The sequence below is a fragment of the Aspergillus alliaceus genome (genome assembly GCF_009176365.1).
Source record: "Aspergillus alliaceus strain CBS 536.65 unplaced genomic scaffold BDW43scaffold_3, whole genome shotgun sequence".
Lineage (NCBI taxonomy): Eukaryota > Fungi > Ascomycota > Eurotiomycetes > Eurotiales > Aspergillaceae > Aspergillus > Aspergillus alliaceus.
Genome location: NW_022474686.1, coordinates 46,837 through 66,314, shown reverse-complemented (window position 1 = coordinate 66,314; position 19,478 = coordinate 46,837). Strand labels below are relative to the sequence as shown.

Here is a 19,478-nt window from a genome sequence, read left to right as displayed (position 1 = left end):
GAGTTGAGTGACGATGGCAGCAGGGGAAGTGAAATGGAATGAGAAGAGTTTGATGAACTGACTTGGAATCCATGTCACATATACATAACTAGCCAGCAAATAACTGGGACCGGGCCTTAGGCTGTGAAAAGAAAGGACCGACGGATACAAGACATTATCATTTCATCATGACTACTTATTATTGAAAGGGTGGAAGAACCTAGAAACGGAAGACACCCGGTACATGTGTAATGTGACATTATATTGAATCAAGTCGTTAACTATACAATCCCATCAGCGCCAGATTGAATTATCGATGTTAAATAGCCCAATTCATCCATCATCTCTTGCATTGTTGCCGACTGCCCCGGGAGTGAGTTGACGCTGAAACGGTCATAACGGTTGCTGAGTGAAACACTTTTCTCGTCATGCTTTGAGTCCTCATTATCCCTGACATTTTCCGTAAATTGGACAGTAGAGGGATCTGGACTTCGAAGAAGTCCGAGGCCTTCTATCCCTCCAAAGAAAGCCGCATGACGCTTGGGGTCTCTTTCGACCTCATCGGCATCACCAATACAAAGACCAGAAAAGTCGATGTCGGACGGGGATAAAGAAACTGTAAGGCGAGGAGGTGGGAGATCAAGGAGGGGTGAATCACTACCAAGTGTGGTGGGAGATGATCTTGAATTGACTGTAAGATGAGGGGTATCTGGATCGCTCGTCTCGACAGGGACAGAGCTCTTCCAAAACTCTGCGAAATCTATCCCGTCAAGAGGAGAAAATGATTGATTTTCATTGCCGATTGCGAGCGAGGATGCCATGGACTCAGGAGAGACCAGCTCTGTATCCGTACTCCATTCAGAAAAGTGGCTTCTTTCGCACGGGGAGCTACTCGCAGACCCTTCCGTAGCACTAAGATCGGAGAAATGACTGCCTAGGTTTCCCGCATCAAGCTCCTTTTCTCGAGTTTCAAGATCACGCAGTGCCTCATCCATGACTGAGGAAGGAGTGTTCGGTAGAGTCGGCAGTCTCTTTTCTTTTAGAGTGAAAAGGGTAGGGGTTGCAGCATCCTCTCCTACCACGGGCACGGCAGTTGTGAGCAGGGAGGCAGAGCTCTCCGACGATATAGACCCTTGATGGGCATGTGGATCTCTTGGCTTGTAGCCCTCTCTGGAGGTACTCGTTGTTTGGTTTGTTTGAAGGATCAAAGGACCTCTAGGCTTTGCATGTTCCATGAGTTTGGGATTCAGAGCGCGTCGATCTTGGATGGTCGGCGGTAAAGATTCAGGATGCCCAGTAGAGACAGGGCGCCCGGGAAGCAGGATCTCCGTTGAAGTATGGGCTGTCTGACTCCTCGTGTGATGATTGCTCGTCGGATTCTGAGCACTCTCGAGGCTCTCTGTACGCAACATGGGCGGCCTTTGAGCCGGTTTAGGCTTCTTCACATCACTATTTTGGTTTTCTGCAGTGTCAAGATCAGGTGAAGATGCATTCCATTGCCGGAAGGCAGCTCGAAGGCCTCTCGACCTTGGAGGAGACACAGATCGGGCAGCTTTACTGCCTAGGCCCCTTTGGCCATTCTGAATTGTAGCCCTGGGCGTCGCACTATTAGGCTGTGAAGCAACTCTGTTGGTTATTGAACTTAAAGGGGAAGTGCTGAAAGACCAAGGTGAAGCCGGCTGTTGCAGTAGTGGAGGAGACGTGCGGAGACGCGGAAGTATTGGTTTAGGTGGCTGTCGTGGATTCATGTATTTATCTTCCGGGTTCATAGTCCGCTGTTCTGGCTTTGGGGGGGTTGAGCTTTGCCCTGTATCAGGCAGAATGACAGGAACATGGAGAACGTTAACAGGCTGGCCGGGAAGAAGTGGACAGTGCGATGTGACTGGTTCCGCGGGGTTATAATGTTCCACATCATCGTCCAGCAAGTACTGCATTAAGTTAGATAGTGCGGCTAAACAGGAGGGACACCAGGATACTGACATAATACCAATAGGTGCCGCCCATTTTGAGGCCCCCAGAGCGAGCTGGAACCATATGATTTGGCGACCCATCGAATATTATACTGGTAAAGGTATGGCATCCTCTCCAATGTCCTGGCCCGACACGCTTGTCATTCTCCATGGCATAGGGCTTGGCGAAGTTATCCCATGAGCCTAGCAGCTTGACGGACTTAACCTGAGGATTGGTATATCTATGTGGCTATCAGTGTGTGCAGTAGACCTCAATAAGGGAATGCGGCTCACAGTAAAAACGTCATTAACGTGGTCGAAGCCATTGTTGGGTATTCGAGAGGGTTTCTAGAAAAGAAAGATATATTGTAGCGAAAGGATCGTACCAAGGCAAACCGAAGCCTCTTGATAAATATTTCGGAACAGAGAAAGACAGCGCGTAAATGGCCGCGCAAGACCAGCCTGGACAGAGAAATTTTAAGGAGGGTAATTCTATTCGCTTGGTGTTGGTCGCGGAATTTGAACAGGCCCGGCCGTGCGATTGTTGGATTAATATAATAAGTTCGTGAATATAAGCTCAAGCCAGCAACAAAGCCATCACAGGCCAAAAAAAATCCGATACTCAACAGGCCTGGACACCTGGAGATCAATTGATTCAGTAGCCGCGACGGCACAGTAATTAAATTCCAATGCCCCTGAATTCGAGGTAGGAAAGATTCAGGGCCAATAGCATTTATTGTTCGTGAGCTCTTAAGCGCTGACAAGGCGTATAGATGGACTCGAGAACGTTCGTGAAAGAAGGTGAAGGAATATCGGCGCTTAATCTAGGAGCTGGGGTGTTTTGATCAAGATGTAAAGGAGTGCAAGTGTGGTTCGTTCGGTGGATAGAATGGAGCTGACTATTCAGAAAGAGGAGGACATTGGGGAGGATAATGAGGAATCCAAACTTTCGCACCGCGAAGAACGATTGCAAGAATATAAATCAGTCACAGACCGTGGACATTTTGGGGTAAATAGTAATTGGTCAACAAACGGATAGCAGCGCCTATCATTTGAGAAGGCCAAGATCTACCGGGTTTTGCAATAACCACGTCACAATGCGTACAAAGGGCCCTGCAAATCACGAAGGTAAAGGGTAGCCTTCGAGTTCGAGGCTAGGGGGGAAAAAAGTAGCGAAAGACGCGATGAGATCTGAACATGGTTCTCGGGAGTTCCAATCGACCACTCACGGAGCGGGGACCGGAGCTGAAAATGGGTGATCGGTATCCTGTACCTGGCGAACCAGAATAATGCGCGAGACTATTGTGCCTTAGCTGCCTTTAGTGGTGGAACTAAATGGGTCCAGTGGAAAGATGGATCACAAGTTGCAGCTAGCCATGCGGCGGCGGATCATGGCTAGAGAGGAAGCGAACCACATTTGCATCCATGGAGACGGCGTCCGGCGAATATGATTGAACGGAAACCCGGGAAAATAAGATAAAAAGGGGGCCTGCGTGGCTGATGACAATACCGTACGCACTGAGCCACTGAGAGAATTATCTGCAAGTGATGATAAAAGATTCAACGGAGATGAATCGGAGAAAAGGGAAAGAAACGCAAAAAAATTCCTCATCAGTTCTTACTTGCTTACTTTCGAGTCAACGTAGCACTAGATCTGCGATGCTAGTCCAGTCCCTAATCCGACGGGGATCCAAGAGTCAAGACCGACCAATTCAGCTCGCTATAACAACGGGAACGTAAAGGTAGCAGGTTGATTACTTTTTTTTTTCCCGCCGATCGCTTCAACTCCACACCTGGCGCCACGTGAGGAACAGATGCCATGACCCCATGGTATTTTAGTGTATTCCTTGCCGTATCTCATTTACCAGGAGTCGCGACAACTGGAAGAGATTGTCATTTCCCCGTTGTTGATGAAGCTGCATAGGTAAACAAACGTGCAATTCCAACCTTACTACAGATGTGCTTACCGGGATGTAAGTGATTTGTCAGATGTTCGTTATCTAAATAGCACTAGGACTTGGCCGATAATCTATCCTCACGGACCAGGGCTCGCTTACCTTATACATACAGGCTAAACTTAATAGTTCACCTAGGAGACTAGGAGTACTACTAATAGTACCAAGTCAGGAGGACGTAACCTGTAGACCAATGACCACCGAGACTAATATCGGGGATTGATTCCTACAGCATCTCCTACTGCAGCCGGCGCTTCTCGGCCCTTGGATGCTGGGCAACCAGCGATCAAACACCCAGTAAACACAGGGATATCTTAACATAATGGGAGCTAATGAGTAATTTTATAAATAGTATCGAGCCTTCAATCTATTTTCTTAACCAATGAATCATTACCGTTCGCATCCAGAGACTAAATCGTTACCATCTGTAGAGCCACGCAAGGAAAAATAACAAACTAGTCGACATATCTTGTCGCAAGCTGCTTCGGCTTCCATTAAGTAAAAATAGGGGAAATAAGACAAGCGTGAAAGGAACGCGAAGAGAAAAACAAAGGAGAGGAGGACATCGTTGCGAATCATATCCATGCCTGGACTGGGATTGTCGGCGGTTACGCGGCGCTTGCTGCGACATGTTCGAAACCCATTTCCTTTATTCGCAACGGACCGTTGAGTTTCAAAGCCATCCGTTTAATAAAATGAAAGAATAGAACCAATATTCGGACAGACCCGTGGATTCTGAGGTTGTCAAGTATGAGAAAAGGATCAAACCAAAAGGGAAGCTGATCAACGAAACGCGTTGCACTTGTCATATTTCCGATTGACAGCACCAAGGACGCATTTCAAAATTCCGTCGGCGCTCAACGTCTGACCCTTGTCACCTCTCCACGGCACCGTGTCAACAATATCCCGCACTCGCTCATGCTTGGATATACGCCCTAATTCATCATCTAGCATCTGCAGGTAATGTCGTGCGTCGTTATCATGCCCGATCTGGAAAAACTGGATGCCAACCTGCCACGGTACAGCATGGCATTGATCCAACCTTGTGGCGGCATCGACGATGACGCTTTCTGCATCGTCCGTGAACACCCCGTCTGTGATGGCGATGAGGTTAAGTGGTTTCACTGACTCGCTAGGGTCCTTTCCTTTCGACGCTATGGCCTCAACACGACGAAGGTATGGGTCTAGGATTTGGCGCAAACGACGCCCGACCGGGGTTGCTCCTCGTGGATGGACGCCGTAAAATATCTCGCGGACATCATCTGACGTCTTGATGTTGGTATATGCACCGGTTGTACTATCAGTTCCTCCTCGATAATTCAAGAAATAGATGTCAATTCCGTCCCGGTCGTGTGTGGTGCAAACGGGCGCAATAGCGGCGATAGCATCCGCAGCCTCACCCCAGCGACTACCTTTCATGCTACCGCTGTCATCAACTAAGAATACAGTATCAAACTCGCGTAGAAACGAGTAAGGCGAATCCCCCGAAGATGAAGCTCCGGAGTCTGGGGTCTTCGATGGGCGCTGTGGTGTATATGGAGGAGGAGACCAGAGATCGGCATTGCGTGCGTGGACGGGCGCACCTTTTGCCTGCACAGTGATTGCAACCTGTCGAGGCCGATCATGCTTCGATATGGTATGAGGTTGGTTGAGAGACTCAGAATAGCTTCGAACTCGTGAGTGACGATTCCCCATGATCAAGTGCGGGCTTGGACGCGAACAGATATTTTGCTGAATACAGTAGCAGAGGAGTTGAAGGAGACACAGGGAAGATTAAATTCGATTGAGGTTCGATATGATGGTGTAAATACAGTGGGCGATATATGTAATAAAGGGTGGCACAGCGAGTCGGAGTGAGTTGGTATCCATGGAACCAATTGTAATTGGAAGGATCAAGGTTGACTTATATCACATTATTGATTCAATAGAGAATGGGTATCTCCATGTTGGTCCGCATCAGATGTTACATGGGCAGAAGCCTCTAAGCCCTAATAACGGGACTCGCATTATCATGGGTTGTAGAATGGGTATTACCATCCAATCCTATACTAGTAAATGAAGTCCCTTCAAGAGCTAGGCTGAACTTGTGACTTCCCCACTACTGCTGGAGAACAAAGTGTGCTCCTAAGGCAGAAACGGGACATTATTTTTCTGTCTCATAGCAAACAGTTCCACTTCACAAACAGGGTAAGGCATAATTTGTCTACTGTCACTATGGCAGTGAAGCCCTACCAGAACCCCACATTAATTTAGTTTGCCCTTCTGGGACCGAACACTGCCATACTGGAAGCAAGGGATACTACTGCATATAACTTTAAAAAGTTAATAAAAACTGTCGAAAGGGTCGGAAGCGGGTGAGCTGGACTATAAGGCGCAGCACGATAAACCTTTGGTATCCGTGCACAGCCCTGTTCCCTGTGCGACATACATGGTTGTACCAACAATAAAGTAAATGAAGCAGAATTGTGTTCCGTTAAACCTATCAGTAGCTAAGCTAATTCAGTAGGAACCGAATAGTTGAACCTTAAGATGCTAGTAGTGTAGTGGGAAAGAAAGTGCCTTAACATGAGGCCAGTGTGCTTGGAGCGAGCTATCTTTTACACAGATGAAGGGGTTCCGTTCAGGTACGCAATGTAACATTTTCTACAGGTAAAGCAAAAACATCGACAATATTTGTTGGACTCGGCGCTGACAGCTATTGATCCTAATAAGCAGAAAAAATTTGCAATCTCCAGTTCAGTCGTTGCGCACAACAGGAAGAAAAGACGTCGTCAGTTTTCCATTAGCGGAGATGATGGATCGTGGCGCGACAACGGTGGCTCAGCTTTGCCCGAAAGTGTAAAGTCTAAAGATCCAGAGGCTATCAGTCAGTGGTTTAGTCTAGTTCAGAATACTATAGAAAACTATGGTATTACTGAACAGGATATCTACAATTTTGATGAAACTGGTTTCCAGATAGGTATAGTATCTACAGCAATGGTTATTACTGTATCCTGTTATTGAACAAGTCTGGTATGAGCTGCACAGCCACGAAATCGCGAATGGATTACTGCTATTAAATATATTAATGCTTCTGAGTAGACTTTACTTTCTATGTGTCACGGTGTGCCTGCGGGCACACCTACCTGCCTGCCTGAATCCTGAACATGCTTATATATGTGAGTGCAGTACAAAGCCGAAGGCTTTGTATCCTAGTGCTGATAGCGCAGCGGTTAAGCTTCTGAATGCACCCAGTGGTCACACCGTGACACTATGATCATTTTCTCTGGTAAAGATTTATCAGTCTCAGTGGTATTAAAGCATAGACCCTGACTGGCTGATTGGCCTAAGTAATAATGGATAGACCAATAATAAGCTTGGCTTATTATAGTTGGAAAAGATCTTTAAAAAGTATACTGTAACATGTATATTAGGGAGATATAGACTTCTGATTCTTCATAGCTATACTAGCTATGAATCTGCAGAGTTTAATCTATTCTATAAAAATTATTAAATCATTTCTCTTTATATATTTTCTTACTTATCCTATAAACTTCAGCTACTTGATATTAGCTGCTTTATTGTAAGGATAAGACCCGCAACGTTCGATAAACTAGCATAGCTATCAAACAAGAAGAAAACGCTGAAGAAGAAAGAAAGAAAAAAAGAATCAACAAACGATGAGACAATGAGGTATCACAGGAAGGAGGGGTCGAAACACACCACGTGACGAATAGGTAAACGATGGCCAACAGCCTAAGTATTCTAACGGGCTTCAGCCCGCTACATTTATACCTCTAAAGGAAGTATGTAGTACAGGGGTAACAGATCTTATTCAAAAGAGTATCAATTATATTAATAAGGAGAACTTTCTGGATCTACATAAAGAGACTTGAGAAGCAACAATTTCACCTTCTAATATCTGTAGTGGATTTTAAAGTATCTGGCCTAGTTTCTTTCAATTGTCAGCGGGTGCTGGATATACTTACTATTAAGCATATTACTCCTCCATCTACTTCCCATGGGCCTTTAGACCAGGAATGGACTGTAAATACCACCTTATACTGCTACTGAGGTGCAAAAGCAGATACAGTATATGAAACAGCTTATCCATCACAACTCTGAAAGCCCTCCAAATAAAGCACTCCATCAGCTTGCAAAAGCAGCTGAATCTACTATGCATAAAGTTATTCTATTATAACACTAGATGACTGAGCTTCGCGCAATATATAAGGAACAGAAGTGAAGCGCGCAGCCCCTATATCCTATATTGCTACTGAAGGGGTCTTTGTAGGGACTGAAGGCCAGCAACTTGCTCAAGAAACTATACAGATAATGGATTTAGGGGTACCAGTTCCTAAAAAGCGTGCTGCGTGCACCACCACGATGTAGTAACTGCCATCAAATTGGTCATATTAGAACTAGCTGCCTTAGTAGAAAATAGATTCCTTTATATATAAACAGAGCATCATTTTAACTACGTGGTAGTGAGATATCTCATAGGTTGTTGACTGTGGCTAAATTGTGTGCCGCTCGGTGGTGGATTACGTCCTATTGAACTATTGACTAAACCTCTCTCGGAACCTTTACTACCATAACGTTCACTGTCAGGATTATTCAGCGAAATCGATTGATTAACTACTCTTCTCAGCTTACTCTACTGTTACATTAAAAAATATACAGTTAATGTGACTCGGATATACTAGTGCTTTTACGATGTAGAAGTCCATTACTTCCTTCGAAGCGGATCCTGGATACATGGGTAAAAGATTTCTGTCATTGCTATATACAGTGCTGTGTGAAGTTCATCCTTTTCAAATCAGAACAGCATGATATCACATGCGGACATGTAAATCCTTTGGCCTTCAATTCTCAGCCTGTGTCTATTCACCTCCTAAGAATGCGAGCCTTGATAGATAACTTTAGATCCCTAGGGAAGTTAAATGTATGTAAGATATCTAGATATGTTGTGGTATAATAGATGTTTCCTAATATCATTTATACTACAGGGTATGGTTGTAGCTATGTACATTTTCGGCGTCTAGTATTACTATACTATTGTATTTCTCCTTAAATGTGAATGTCGGCAGGCCCAGTGGTTTTTCGAGCTACCTATCGTTTCAAGCTGACTGCCTTGCATCTAAGAAGCATGCCCTGGTTGGTTCAACGCTTCTGTAGGCGTGGAAGTGAATTGGTAAAATCCAGCCTTGTTTACCTCTCCCTCTCTCTCCCTCCCCCACTTCTCGATCCTTTGTCCTCTCAAGGAACGTCTCCTACAGCACTACTTAAGACCAACTAATCATCTCCATTCTGGTTCCTTGGCAACTCCACCGTTGTCAACTGTTTCGATTATCGTCGATATTCCTGACGCGCGATATCGGGGTGATTGATCCGCAAAAGCTTCAGAAATGGTACGTGTAGTGAGAATAGACCCAAATAAAGTGGTAGTCGTTTTGTACTAAATAGCGTACGCGGCGAATTATTTTGATCTAGGTATAATGGCCTTTACTCCCGCACAGTGGACCTCGTCGGCGACTATGCTGGAGATGAGCTCTTCATCCTCGAAGGGGACTCTCTACTCCTCCATTGCTTCTCTGATAATCAGATAGACTTTTTGGATGGGTTTCAGCTGCTTCATGCTACATACGTGGTGGAGAAATTTCTTGCGCAGCTCCACGAACGGAAGTGCAGGTTTCATATCGTCTTTTTCGATGAACATGCATATAGCTGTATCCCTCAAGGTATTGCCGGGGAGTCATGGCCAAAATATCGCCTTGCTCGTGAGGCGATCCTTCAACATATCATACAGAATCTTCCATCGGCCGTTCCGTCAATGAGGGTTCGGTGCTTCGAGACATATCGCTGTGATGAGTTTGCAGAGTACCTTGCTTCTGTGGACGCTTACTTTTTAATGTGCCATGATGGAGCGGTTACAGGATTAAATACCAGGAAATGTCCAGGATTGACGCTGAATGATCTCGATCTGGTGGAAGATGATGATTCAGGCCTGTCGGATTTTGGTGAGCAAGTTAGCGAGATATCTCCTATCTGGGAAACCAGTGCTATGCTACGATCCATGGTACACCATTTCATTTGTCATGGATACAATGTCTCACTGATTAACAGCCTTGAGTTCCGGGACGCAAAGGTAATCCTCGCAACAGTCCAGGTATATACTGAAAATTAACAACTCTAGGCGATGGCGATGGTAGTGGAGGGCTCCGCAGAACGCGCGAGACAGCTCTACAGCGCGGAAACAGCAGCCACAGAAGATTATGCCCAGTCGCCGATACCAGGCTTAGATGTAAGACTGGTCTCTGAAACTACGATGAGAGATGAGCTGGTCGAGGCTCAAAATTCCCTCCAACCTACGGCCACTGTCGATATAAAACCAATGTTCACGGATCGAGCAGTGAGCGAACGACTTTCAGTGAAATTACTCGAACTAATGGATTCCCGGTCGAAATCCGATATGGGACAGCGTGAGATAATTTCCGTCTTAGCAGTCAGCGCCGTGTTTAAATCTGGATGTTCCGGCAGCAGTGACAATACCCTATCGGCGCGCTCTATTCTGCTACATACAATCATTTTATGCGACTGTAAATTGAATGAGCGAACCAGTAGCCCCATAGGTATTGCAGAGGGCGACGCCTTTCTAAATAGCTATATTGATGCTGTGCTTGGAATTCTCACCTCAGCTTGGTGGCAAGTATTCACGACAAACACACGCTGTGATATAGGTGACATGATTGATGGAAGGCTGTTCTATGAGACTCTGAGAACACTTCGACATCCAAACCACCAATATAGCTTTACTACCTCGGTAATATCCCGACTTGAGATCCTCGCATCATTCGTAAAGGATCTCTGTGGAGTGGAGCTAGAATTTTCACAGTACCCCAACACTACCAAAGACTGTATTGAGCCAAGAAGCATCGAGGTATGGAAAGTGAAAGGTTCAGAGTGTCCCAGTAACTCGGACCCAGAAAGAAATTCCACTGCAGTGATGCCATTCAACAATCCTGTGTTAGACCCGCATTTGAGCCCAGTGTCCCTTGCCATCGACAGCTCTGCCGGCGAGAAGGTGGGCCTTGCGATATCAAGAATATCAGAGGAGCGCAGCCACTGGCTTAATCACAGAAAGCCATTGAGTACAAAAGCTTTCCATCATTTAACATGGTGGCAGCTTCGACGTAATCAGTTTTTCATGGCTGAAATGAGACAATATGCTGCCAGTCTGACAAATTCTGGTACCTTGGATCCCGAGACAGTGGTTGTTAAATCTCAAAACGGTGACCAAAGCTTGCAGCACAATCCTCATCCCAGGCCAGGCGCTTTATCAGTCAGAGGCCAAGTAGCAGCTCAACAATTGACAAAGCGAACCGAAATAACCAACAAACACCGAAAAAATTGGGAAAGCAAGCGTGTGGAGTTTGACAAGATGCACAATTATGCTGCACGCTATGTGAAGGTGGTCCAGTATCTTCAGAATATGGACAAGAAAAGAAGAAACACTATAGAAACCGAAGTTCTGACCTATGGCCTCAGCACGTTGGTCCACCTATGGATAGAAAAGTGCAGCAGCAACCAAAGAGATCGCTCTATGTCAGTTGCAGCACTTATTTGGAGCACTCTATGTGAGATTGCGAAGAAGGAACACGGCGTAACGGAGGATATAGTAAATTGTTTGAAGGGTACGATAAGCAAACTCTGTCTCCCAGCCGTGAATATTTCAGCGCAGGGTACTCATCCACTTTCCTTTCAATTTGCACCGATTATCTGCAACAAAGCCCATGTCAGCATTGGGTTATCTTTTGTTGAATTTCAACTTGTTCAGGCTGGGCCATACCTTGATCGTAGTATGGGTTCCGCACCAGATCCTCGCGTTCATGACTTTGAACCTGATAGGTGGCAGCGGGATATCCTGGACCAAATCGACACAAGAAAGAGTCTTTTTGTGGTGGCCCCAACAAGCTCAGGAAAGACTTTCATTTCGTATGTTTCCCTGCTGGCTTGTAAACTAAGCTTATACCATGGTCAATCTCTAAGTAGAGGTGCTAACCGCAATCCCTGGGTTCTACGCAATGAAGCAAGTTTTAGAGGATGACAACGACGGAGTGCTTGTCTATGTGGCCCCTACAAAGGCTCTCGTTAATCAGATTGCTGCTGAGGTTCAGGCAAGATTCTCCAAAAGTTTCAAGGACGTCGGAAAGTCCGTATGGGCAATTCATACGCGCGATTACCGCATCAATAACCCGACAGGCTGCCAGGTTCTAATCACGGTACCTCATATATTGCAGATCATGCTCCTTGCACCAGCAAATGCAAACCCATGGTCTTCTCGAGTCAAGCGTATTATCTTCGACGAAATCCATTGCATTGGCCAAGCAGATGATGGTGTTGTCTGGGAGCAACTGCTTCTCCTTTCCCATTGCCCAATAATTGCACTTTCCGCGACTGTTGGTAACCCCCAAGAGTTTAGCAGATGGCTGGAATTGACACAGAGGGTGAATGGAAATGAGCTTAAGATGATTGAGCACAAAAGTCGCTACTCGGACTTGAGGAAGTATTCCTATCATCCTCCAGATAATTTCGTGTTTAATGGGTTTTCAAGTCCAGACATACTAGCTCCACTTGGCCTCGATAATAGTCCAAACATGTCTTTTATTCACCCTGTCGCTAGTTTGATTGACCGATCCAGAGGTATTCCTGATGATTTGACTCTGGAGCCACGAGACTGTTGGACCCTTTGGATTGCGATGGAGAAGTGCAAGACAGCGCAATTTCCAATTGACAAGTCGATGAACCCATCCGTCGCTCTGCCAGCTATTATTAGCAAAGCGGATATTATCCAGTGGGAGAATAAGCTAAAAGCTCTCCTAAAGTCCTGGATGAATGATGATAATTCACCGTTTGGTAGAGTCTTGAAAGAGTTATCGTACAAGCCTCAGACAGAAGGTAAATGTCGTACTCAAGTATCATCCGGCGAAACCGATAATTCGGAAAACAAACACGAGATTAAGAAGAACAGTATTCTCGATACCACTCTGCCATTGATCTGCTCGCTCCATGATCAAGGTGCTCTTCCGGCTCTGATCTTTAATTACGACCGGAGCCATTGTGAGCGTATATGCCATCATCTTCTCAATCAGCTTGAAGATGAGGAGAGCCGGTGGAAAGAATCTAGTTCGGCGTGGAAAAATAAGAAACTCAGGTGGGAGGCATGGAAGAAAGCAGAAGAAAAAGGTGCTAAACTGCAGAGAAAGAACGAGGCTAAGGGATATGGTAAGATATCGAAAGATGAGCAGATCCGTGATTCAGCTTTCGTTGAAAGAAGCAAATATAGCTTATTTGACCCCAAAGCGCTAGTTCCCGGGTATCACCTGGCGGATATCAAAAAGCTTTCGGGAGAAGAATTCGAGGAACATGCAAAGGAATTGAAGCACAGGCACATACCGGAATGGCTTATTGGGGCTTTGAGACGCGGTATTGGCGTTCACCATGCTGGAATGAATCGCAAATATCGTCAGGTGTGTGAAGTCCTGTTTCGAAAGGGCTATCTACGTGTGGTTGTTGCTACAGGAACCTTAGCTCTTGGTATCAACATGCCTTGTAAAACAGTTGTCTTCTCTGGTGACTCAATCTTTCTAACGGCTCTTGGGTTCCGTCAAGCGGCTGGTCGAGCTGGCCGTCGTGGCTTTGACTTCCTAGGGAACGTTGTCTTCCAGGGAGTTCCTTATGCGAAAGTCTGTCGTTTACTCAGCTCAAAGCTTCCGAGCCTCAATGGACATTTTCCTATCACGACTAGCTTAGTCCTCCGCTTGCTTATCTTGCTTCATGAGTCTAAACAAGCTCCATACGCCGTGAAAGCAATCAATTCAATCTTGTCATGCCCACGCATCTACCTCGGCGGGCCAGAGTCCAAGCATACCGTTCTTCACCATCTTCGGTTTTCAATTGAATACCTCCGCCGAAACTACCTTTTGGAACAAGGAGGAGCGCCGCTAAACTTCTCTAACATTATTGCGCATCTCTACTACACTGGGAATTCCAGTTTCGCGTTTCATGCACTACTTAGCGGAGGATACTTTCATAATGTCTGCAAAGGGATCGACCAAAGGCCAAACCAGGTACTTCTGACCCTCATGCTCGTCATGTCGCACCTGTTCGGTCGCCATTACCTTCGACCGGCTATTCTAGAATCACACCAAGGAGCAACCAAAAGCTCACCTTCAGTGGTGATCCTTCCACCGATGCCCGAGGAAGCAGCTCGGATCCTACGTTCCCACAATGAGAAGACCCTAGACATCTACTCAGCCTATGTCACAACCTACATCGAACAACACGTCAAAGACATTGATAGTCTCCTCCCACTAACCAACCTCAAATGCGGAGGCGACAAATCCCCTGAGGATATCAACCCATCAATGCCATTCCTTCCCCCGACACAGGTCACTTCCTCCTTCGTCGCTCTATCCGGCCATCGCGACAAATGGGTCAGCATCTCTGAGCTCTGCAAAAACGTCCGAAGCGGCGTATGGCTAGAGCAAACCGTTGTCCCTTACGTGGGGCTATACCCAGAAGAAGGAACCCTCCCCTTGAACGCCTACTTATTCGACTTCTTCAAGCACGGCAACGTCCACGCTCTTGAAAACGACAACATGATCCGTAAGGGTGACATCTGGTTCCTGTTAAATGACTTCTCACTCGTTCTGGCTACCATCGTGACTAGCTTAGAAAATTTCCTTCATTTGTCACCCATTAAAGACCCGGAGCTTTTGAATACCATGGGCAGTGGTGACGTCTATCAAGAAGAACTAGACATCAATCTCGCGGAAAAATTCTCCGATTTCGACGACAAGGCTTATAAGCCGAGTAAGCATCTTAATAACAGACCTCCTAAGCAACCATCACCCCCCTTGCGGGCCAAACCCAAAAAGCCCAAGGTAGCCGACAGCTGGGAAGATGAAGTGAGTGATGAGGAGTCGGACAAAGAAGAAAAGGAAGAAGTCATTCCAATGGCCCTCCCGAAAGATTCGGAGAAGAAGTTGAAGAAATGTACCAGAAAAAGTATGCAGGAGGATGACCACGCCGCTCATGCAAATACAGCCCTGGATGGACAAGCGATCTCGTGGGTCCTGGAGGCCTTCCGTAGGCTTCAGGCTGAATTTGATGGAAATTTCAAAGCTACGTGGGCATGATATACCCTATACCGGTCGTCGTTGTTCATAAAAGGTGGAAAGTTGGTGGTTTTTATCGTTCTTGATGCAGATTGTTGGTTTGAAGAAGACAAGATCTGGTGTCATGCTGATATTGTATTGTGCCGCTTTGGTCGTTGGTGTCAAATTAATGATAGTTTATCGTTAGGAGTATCTTAGCAGGCTACAGAGTTAAATGATATTCTGCTATTCGGTTCCATTCATTAAGATTTGCAGTGATGCCATGTGGGGACGTTCTCCCTGCCATGTCTCCCTGACAATACGAACGAGAGCTTACAAAGATTGTGAGAATTTGATGTTTGTTATGGTAATATTCATAATCTGGTCACGAATCATGAGAAACCATTTCTTCCTTCGTCGTTTCTACTAAATAACAAAAAGACCTTCATAGAGAAATTCATATACATGTATGTTTAGGAACTGATAATAATTGCCCTTTGGTAGACCTTTTTCTAAAGACAGCGTACAGCACAACCAGCTAAACGAAGACAAAGAGAATCCATAAAAATGACGATATGCGTGAATATACATGGGGTATTTTCGTTAATATTAAGCGGGCGTATATAGAAGATGCAGTATATATGGCATGACAGGAACAGAGATTCAGGAAGCCCACGTCCCTACCAAGACTCGGTTAGTTGCTAGTGAATTGGCTTCACGGAAGAAAATGCCATCATCGCCTTCCCCAACACCATCAAAGATACCCGATTCAGACTCCAGGATTTCAATCAAAGCTAGAGCCTGGTCTATGCCCATGCTATGTCCGATGAGCCAGAAGCAGGAAATCACCCATCTTCGCAAAGGATGGTTCAATGACTCCGTAGCCCCGGCGAGGACTAACGGCCAAAGGAGAATCAAGCCCGCAACGTAGCTTTGGTTCACGGGCAGGCTATCAAATGGCTCCGTCGCGATGTTTCCCACACTGAAATGGTATGGGACGCTGGCGCAAATGTCGTTGGCGAGCTGACGGGCTGTATTGCGAAGCCTGGTACAATGGTCTATAAGATCGCTGGATATTGCGACTGCCGGCGCATTGAGAGACAGTTGTCGCAGACAGCTCAAGATGATCTCGCTGACAATGATTCGGGCACAACGATATTGGTTGAAAGTATGACAGAGCCAGAGATCACTGTATATGTGATACTTGTTATCGTATGGATGAGGCCCATGGCCCCACATGTTGAACGAAATGTCCGACAATGTTGGGTCTTCGACAGTGGTGTACAAGAACTCTGGTGGTAAGCCTGCAATCCATGCCATTAGCTCCGCCTCAATTCCGTAAGCAGCAGAGAGAATCTCTTGTGGATCAACCAGAAGTCCCATATTGATATCTGATCGTAGATTGGACAGCCTGCCAGCGATGCCAATCAAGCGGTCGCCATAGGCGTCCGCTTTCGTTCGCAGGAACATGGCGATTTTTGCACAATCAATCAGCGACTCGGGAACCCGCATCCCCCGTTGGAGGCAGCTGATGATCTGCCCCGTGCTGTTAGCGTCCACGGAAAGTTTAAAGTGAGACAAGGTTGTCCGACATACAATTTGGAATCTTAACTGAACAAAGAGCTTCAGGCCGTTTTCGTCTCGCAGTTGCTCTGCACCTCGCACTTCGAGTAATGCCGCGGCACCATATATATGGTTTGTCCACTTCTCAATATTACCGGGGGCTCTACTTGTGACGACCTAGGTTACGTTTTAGTGCCATGAACAGACTCATAAGAGCAGGTGAAGAGCAATGGGGAAAAGAGAAGCAAAATGAAGAAGAGGCGCGCCGGGAGGGGCGAGATTTACCTCAAAAATGGCCAGCAACAGAACCGCAGCAAGGGTTGGGTTGGACTTAGCCTCCTCCTCTTCCATTACGGCGGTATACATTAGATTTAAGGCATTGCCATATTCTTTCTCCGCGGTAATTTTCAACGGCCCATCTTGTCGAATGCGCGAAATCATGGCAGTCCCAACCGCAACCAGACTCGCCTTCATCGCCTGCTGACTCAGGGTCGTTTCTGGCATTGAAAAGAATTCCGGCGAGAAATCCATTACCCAATAGGCCCCGGGCCAGGCATTGAACCGGAGGAAGAAGCAAACCGCCTCATCATTCGTGAATTGGTATGACGGATGGGCTGTAAGTTTTGGAGAGAGTGGCCCGGTGTCGTGTGTTGCCACCTGTGGTGGTGACTGGAGATCGGATAGATCGTTGAAATCCAAGATGTCACTTCCTAGGGACGAAGAAACGGATGTCCCTTGGGGACTACTCCCGCTTGGGGAAGCGATGCGAGTGGACTTAGGGGACTTTTTAGACCGCCGTCCGGTCATTCCAGCCTTAGCCTTTCGGACAACCTGCTGGCTTTCATCGCGGAACATCAGCGACAATTCGTCTCTGTATCCGGGGCACAGCCGGTTTCCTTTGATACATTGAGAGCACGTTGGCCGGGCCTGGTCGCATCGGATCTTTCGCGATCGACATTCGCCGCAGCCTTTGCTCGGTTTCCCGCAGAAGACCATGTTGAGTGGCGGGGCCCACGGTAATAGTATGTATTATGGAATTAAAGTAAGGGTGGATGTACTGCTCGAATTGGTAACCCATGCGAGATGCCGAGCAGTACATTAGCGTCTCTACTTATGACGCAGAAAAATCGGGATTTAGCGGTTCAGATATGACAGACTGAACAGCGCAGGGACCTTCTCTTGATGACAGGTCATGCCCATTGTCCCGATTGTGATGTGAGTGAGGAAGGGCGGTGGGGGGGAAGGGAAGAAGGAAGAGAAGAGAGAGAGAAAGAGAGGGACCATGTCACTCTCACACTCTCCTCTCTCTTCCTCCTCTTCTGTCTTCCCCCACAACATGAGACCCCCCAACAACTTTAGTCGTCCACATCTAAACCAAATCGGGCAGGCGTTGCGGAGATCATTTCCCGACCCAGTTAACTCGGCTTCATTTTTGTGATCTATCCCTTGATTGGTCATCGCTCCACTTCTTCATCAACCCTAAATGACCACTGTATAGTAGTTACTGTGCCTAGGTATAAATATCACAGGATAGCCTACGACTACCTACGCGGAGAGAGACACCTTCTCGAATCATGTGAAGATACAAGCTTTAAATTTTATTCGGCATCAGAAGCGATAAACAGAATGATCAACCTCGGATCCCAATCCAAACCCCCCTCAAGCCTTGGGACATTTGATCTTGTTCATACCCAACCTTGAAAGCATTGGACGAATAGAGGAAATGGCCCTTCAACCACTAAAAAGCAACCTCGGCAAGAAAAAATACCAGTCAAGAGCTATCAACAACCATCCAGTTGCCTTTCTTCGTCTTCTGCTGTCTCTGTTCTTTTGGGTGAAACTCGGGAGCATCGCCACGAAGCTGAAGGTCCTGCAATCGAGAAACCATGCTGCTAACCGCTGCTTCTGGCATTGGGCATTCCCGGCTTGAACAATACTGCGGTTGCTGCTGTGCCTAAAATATGACACCCGGTTAGAGCGAAGCCTGTATAATTGTGCGATAGGCTTGCTTACTGAAGGTGCACCTGGGTAGTTAGACACAGGACTAGCTTGATATGGATACTGCTGGGCAGACTGAAGGTATGGAAGTTGGGCCAGCTGGTTCTGCTGACTTGATTGAGCTGAATGGCTAGATAACGTTGGGTGAACAGCCTGGTTTTGTGGAATGGTTTGGACAGGTCGACCGTAATACCCTGAACAACCTGCTTGCGTTGGCCGTGGGGGTGGAGGATGTTGCATGGATGAGAGAGTATGGGGAGGCTGGTTCCCGTTGCCCCTCCTCACCCCAGCGTCATCATACTGGTTGTAGAAATCAAGAATCGGTCCAGGACTCCAGGCAGTGGCAGGATAACCCGACGGCTGCGGATGCAAGATCGAGCTGGGAAGCCTTCCGTCGGGCGTCTGAGGTGCAAAGCCAGGTGGAGCGAGAATCGAGCCAGGCGGAATCATAGAAAACTGGCCTGTGGCCATATAAGGAGGACTTGGAATCAGTCGAATCGTGCCTGGGGTCATGCCTTGAGCCATGTAAGGGGGGGCTGGAATTGGCTGGCCCACAACAAATCCTTCGCGCAAGTGAAGCTCGGGGGGAGGTTCCATGTAGTAAGGACCTAGCTACGAGACATATCGTTAGTCATTACCTGGCAAGGCTTATTTTGACACAGAACCTACTTGGTGTCTCTGATACCTATTACCTCTCGCCATGATTCGGGCTGGGGAATCCAAATGGCGGATATTTAAGGCACTGAAGGAGGATTTCACTGTCACATATCGTTAGAACTCTCTCAAGGCCCGCAAACTTCTGTGTCATACTAGATAGGAACAGGTTACCTTGTGCTGTAGAGGTAGAGAAGGTGACACTTAAATGCAGCTATAGTCTTGTTTGCCAGAAGGTTTGA

At 46.7% G+C, this 19,478-nt stretch overlaps 6 protein-coding genes across 6 annotated transcripts; 2 read left to right on the top strand and 4 right to left on the bottom strand.

The window, feature by feature from the left end:
• Positions 1 to 260: 260 nt before the first annotated feature.
• BDW43DRAFT_306182 (uncharacterized protein) lies at positions 261 to 2,254 on the bottom strand (the record flags this gene model as incomplete). The annotated part of the gene is made up of 3 exons (XM_032045969.1): positions 261 to 1,907; positions 1,960 to 2,170; positions 2,223 to 2,254. The coding sequence occupies 3 exons, from the start codon at positions 2,252 to 2,254 to the stop codon at positions 261 to 263; spliced, it is 1,890 nt and encodes a 629-aa protein (XP_031905150.1).
• A 1,998-nt stretch (positions 2,255 to 4,252) lies between these two features.
• On the bottom strand, positions 4,253 to 5,862 carry BDW43DRAFT_261260 (uncharacterized protein). The gene has a single exon (XM_032040294.1). The coding sequence runs from the start codon at positions 5,576 to 5,578 to the stop codon at positions 4,667 to 4,669; it is 912 nt and encodes a 303-aa protein (XP_031905149.1). The 5' UTR covers positions 5,579 to 5,862; the 3' UTR covers positions 4,253 to 4,666.
• Positions 5,863 to 7,957: 2,095 nt separating this feature from the next.
• On the top strand, positions 7,958 to 8,288 carry BDW43DRAFT_261259 (uncharacterized protein; the record flags this gene model as incomplete). The annotated part of the gene is given in 2 exon segments (XM_032040293.1): positions 7,958 to 8,081; positions 8,092 to 8,288. A coding segment is annotated over 1 exon segment (150 nt), but the record flags the coding sequence as incomplete, so codon positions are not given.
• A 1,407-nt stretch (positions 8,289 to 9,695) lies between these two features.
• Positions 9,696 to 15,063, top strand: BDW43DRAFT_306180 (putative DEAD/DEAH box helicase; the record flags this gene model as incomplete). The annotated part of the gene is made up of 3 exons (XM_032045968.1): positions 9,696 to 10,010; positions 10,059 to 11,877; positions 11,957 to 15,063. 3 exons carry the CDS (start codon positions 9,696 to 9,698, stop codon positions 15,061 to 15,063), a joined length of 5,241 nt encoding a protein of 1,746 aa, XP_031905147.1.
• A 316-nt stretch (positions 15,064 to 15,379) lies between these two features.
• BDW43DRAFT_261258 (Zn(II)2Cys6 transcription factor) lies at positions 15,380 to 17,842 on the bottom strand. The gene is made up of 3 exons (XM_032040292.1): positions 16,870 to 17,842; positions 16,618 to 16,761; positions 15,380 to 16,557 (listed from the first exon to the last, which is right to left on the bottom strand). The coding sequence occupies exons 1-3, from the start codon at positions 17,578 to 17,580 to the stop codon at positions 15,685 to 15,687; spliced, it is 1,728 nt and encodes a 575-aa protein (XP_031905146.1). The 5' UTR covers positions 17,581 to 17,842; the 3' UTR covers positions 15,380 to 15,684.
• A 513-nt stretch (positions 17,843 to 18,355) lies between these two features.
• BDW43DRAFT_306178 (uncharacterized protein) lies at positions 18,356 to 19,284 on the bottom strand (the record flags this gene model as incomplete). The annotated part of the gene is made up of 3 exons (XM_032045967.1): positions 18,356 to 18,538; positions 18,598 to 19,194; positions 19,252 to 19,284. 3 exons carry the CDS (start codon positions 19,282 to 19,284, stop codon positions 18,356 to 18,358), a joined length of 813 nt encoding a protein of 270 aa, XP_031905145.1.
• Between the last annotated feature and the right edge of the window lie 194 nt (positions 19,285 to 19,478).

Coding starts and splice junctions, on each gene's coding strand:
- BDW43DRAFT_261260 (XM_032040294.1), bottom strand. CDS start 5,578: ATGGGGAATCGTCACTCACGAGTTCGAAGCTATTCTGAGTCTCTCAAC.
- BDW43DRAFT_261258 (XM_032040292.1), bottom strand. CDS start 17,580: ATGGTCTTCTGCGGGAAACCGAGCAAAGGCTGCGGCGAATGTCGATCG. Junction 16,762..16,869: donor TGTTGCTGGCCATTTTTGAG/GTAAATCTCGCC, acceptor AACGTAACCTAG/GTCGTCACAAGTAGAGCCCC. Junction 16,558..16,617: donor TTCAGTTAAGATTCCAAATT/GTATGTCGGACA, acceptor AGCACGGGGCAG/ATCATCAGCTGCCTCCAACG.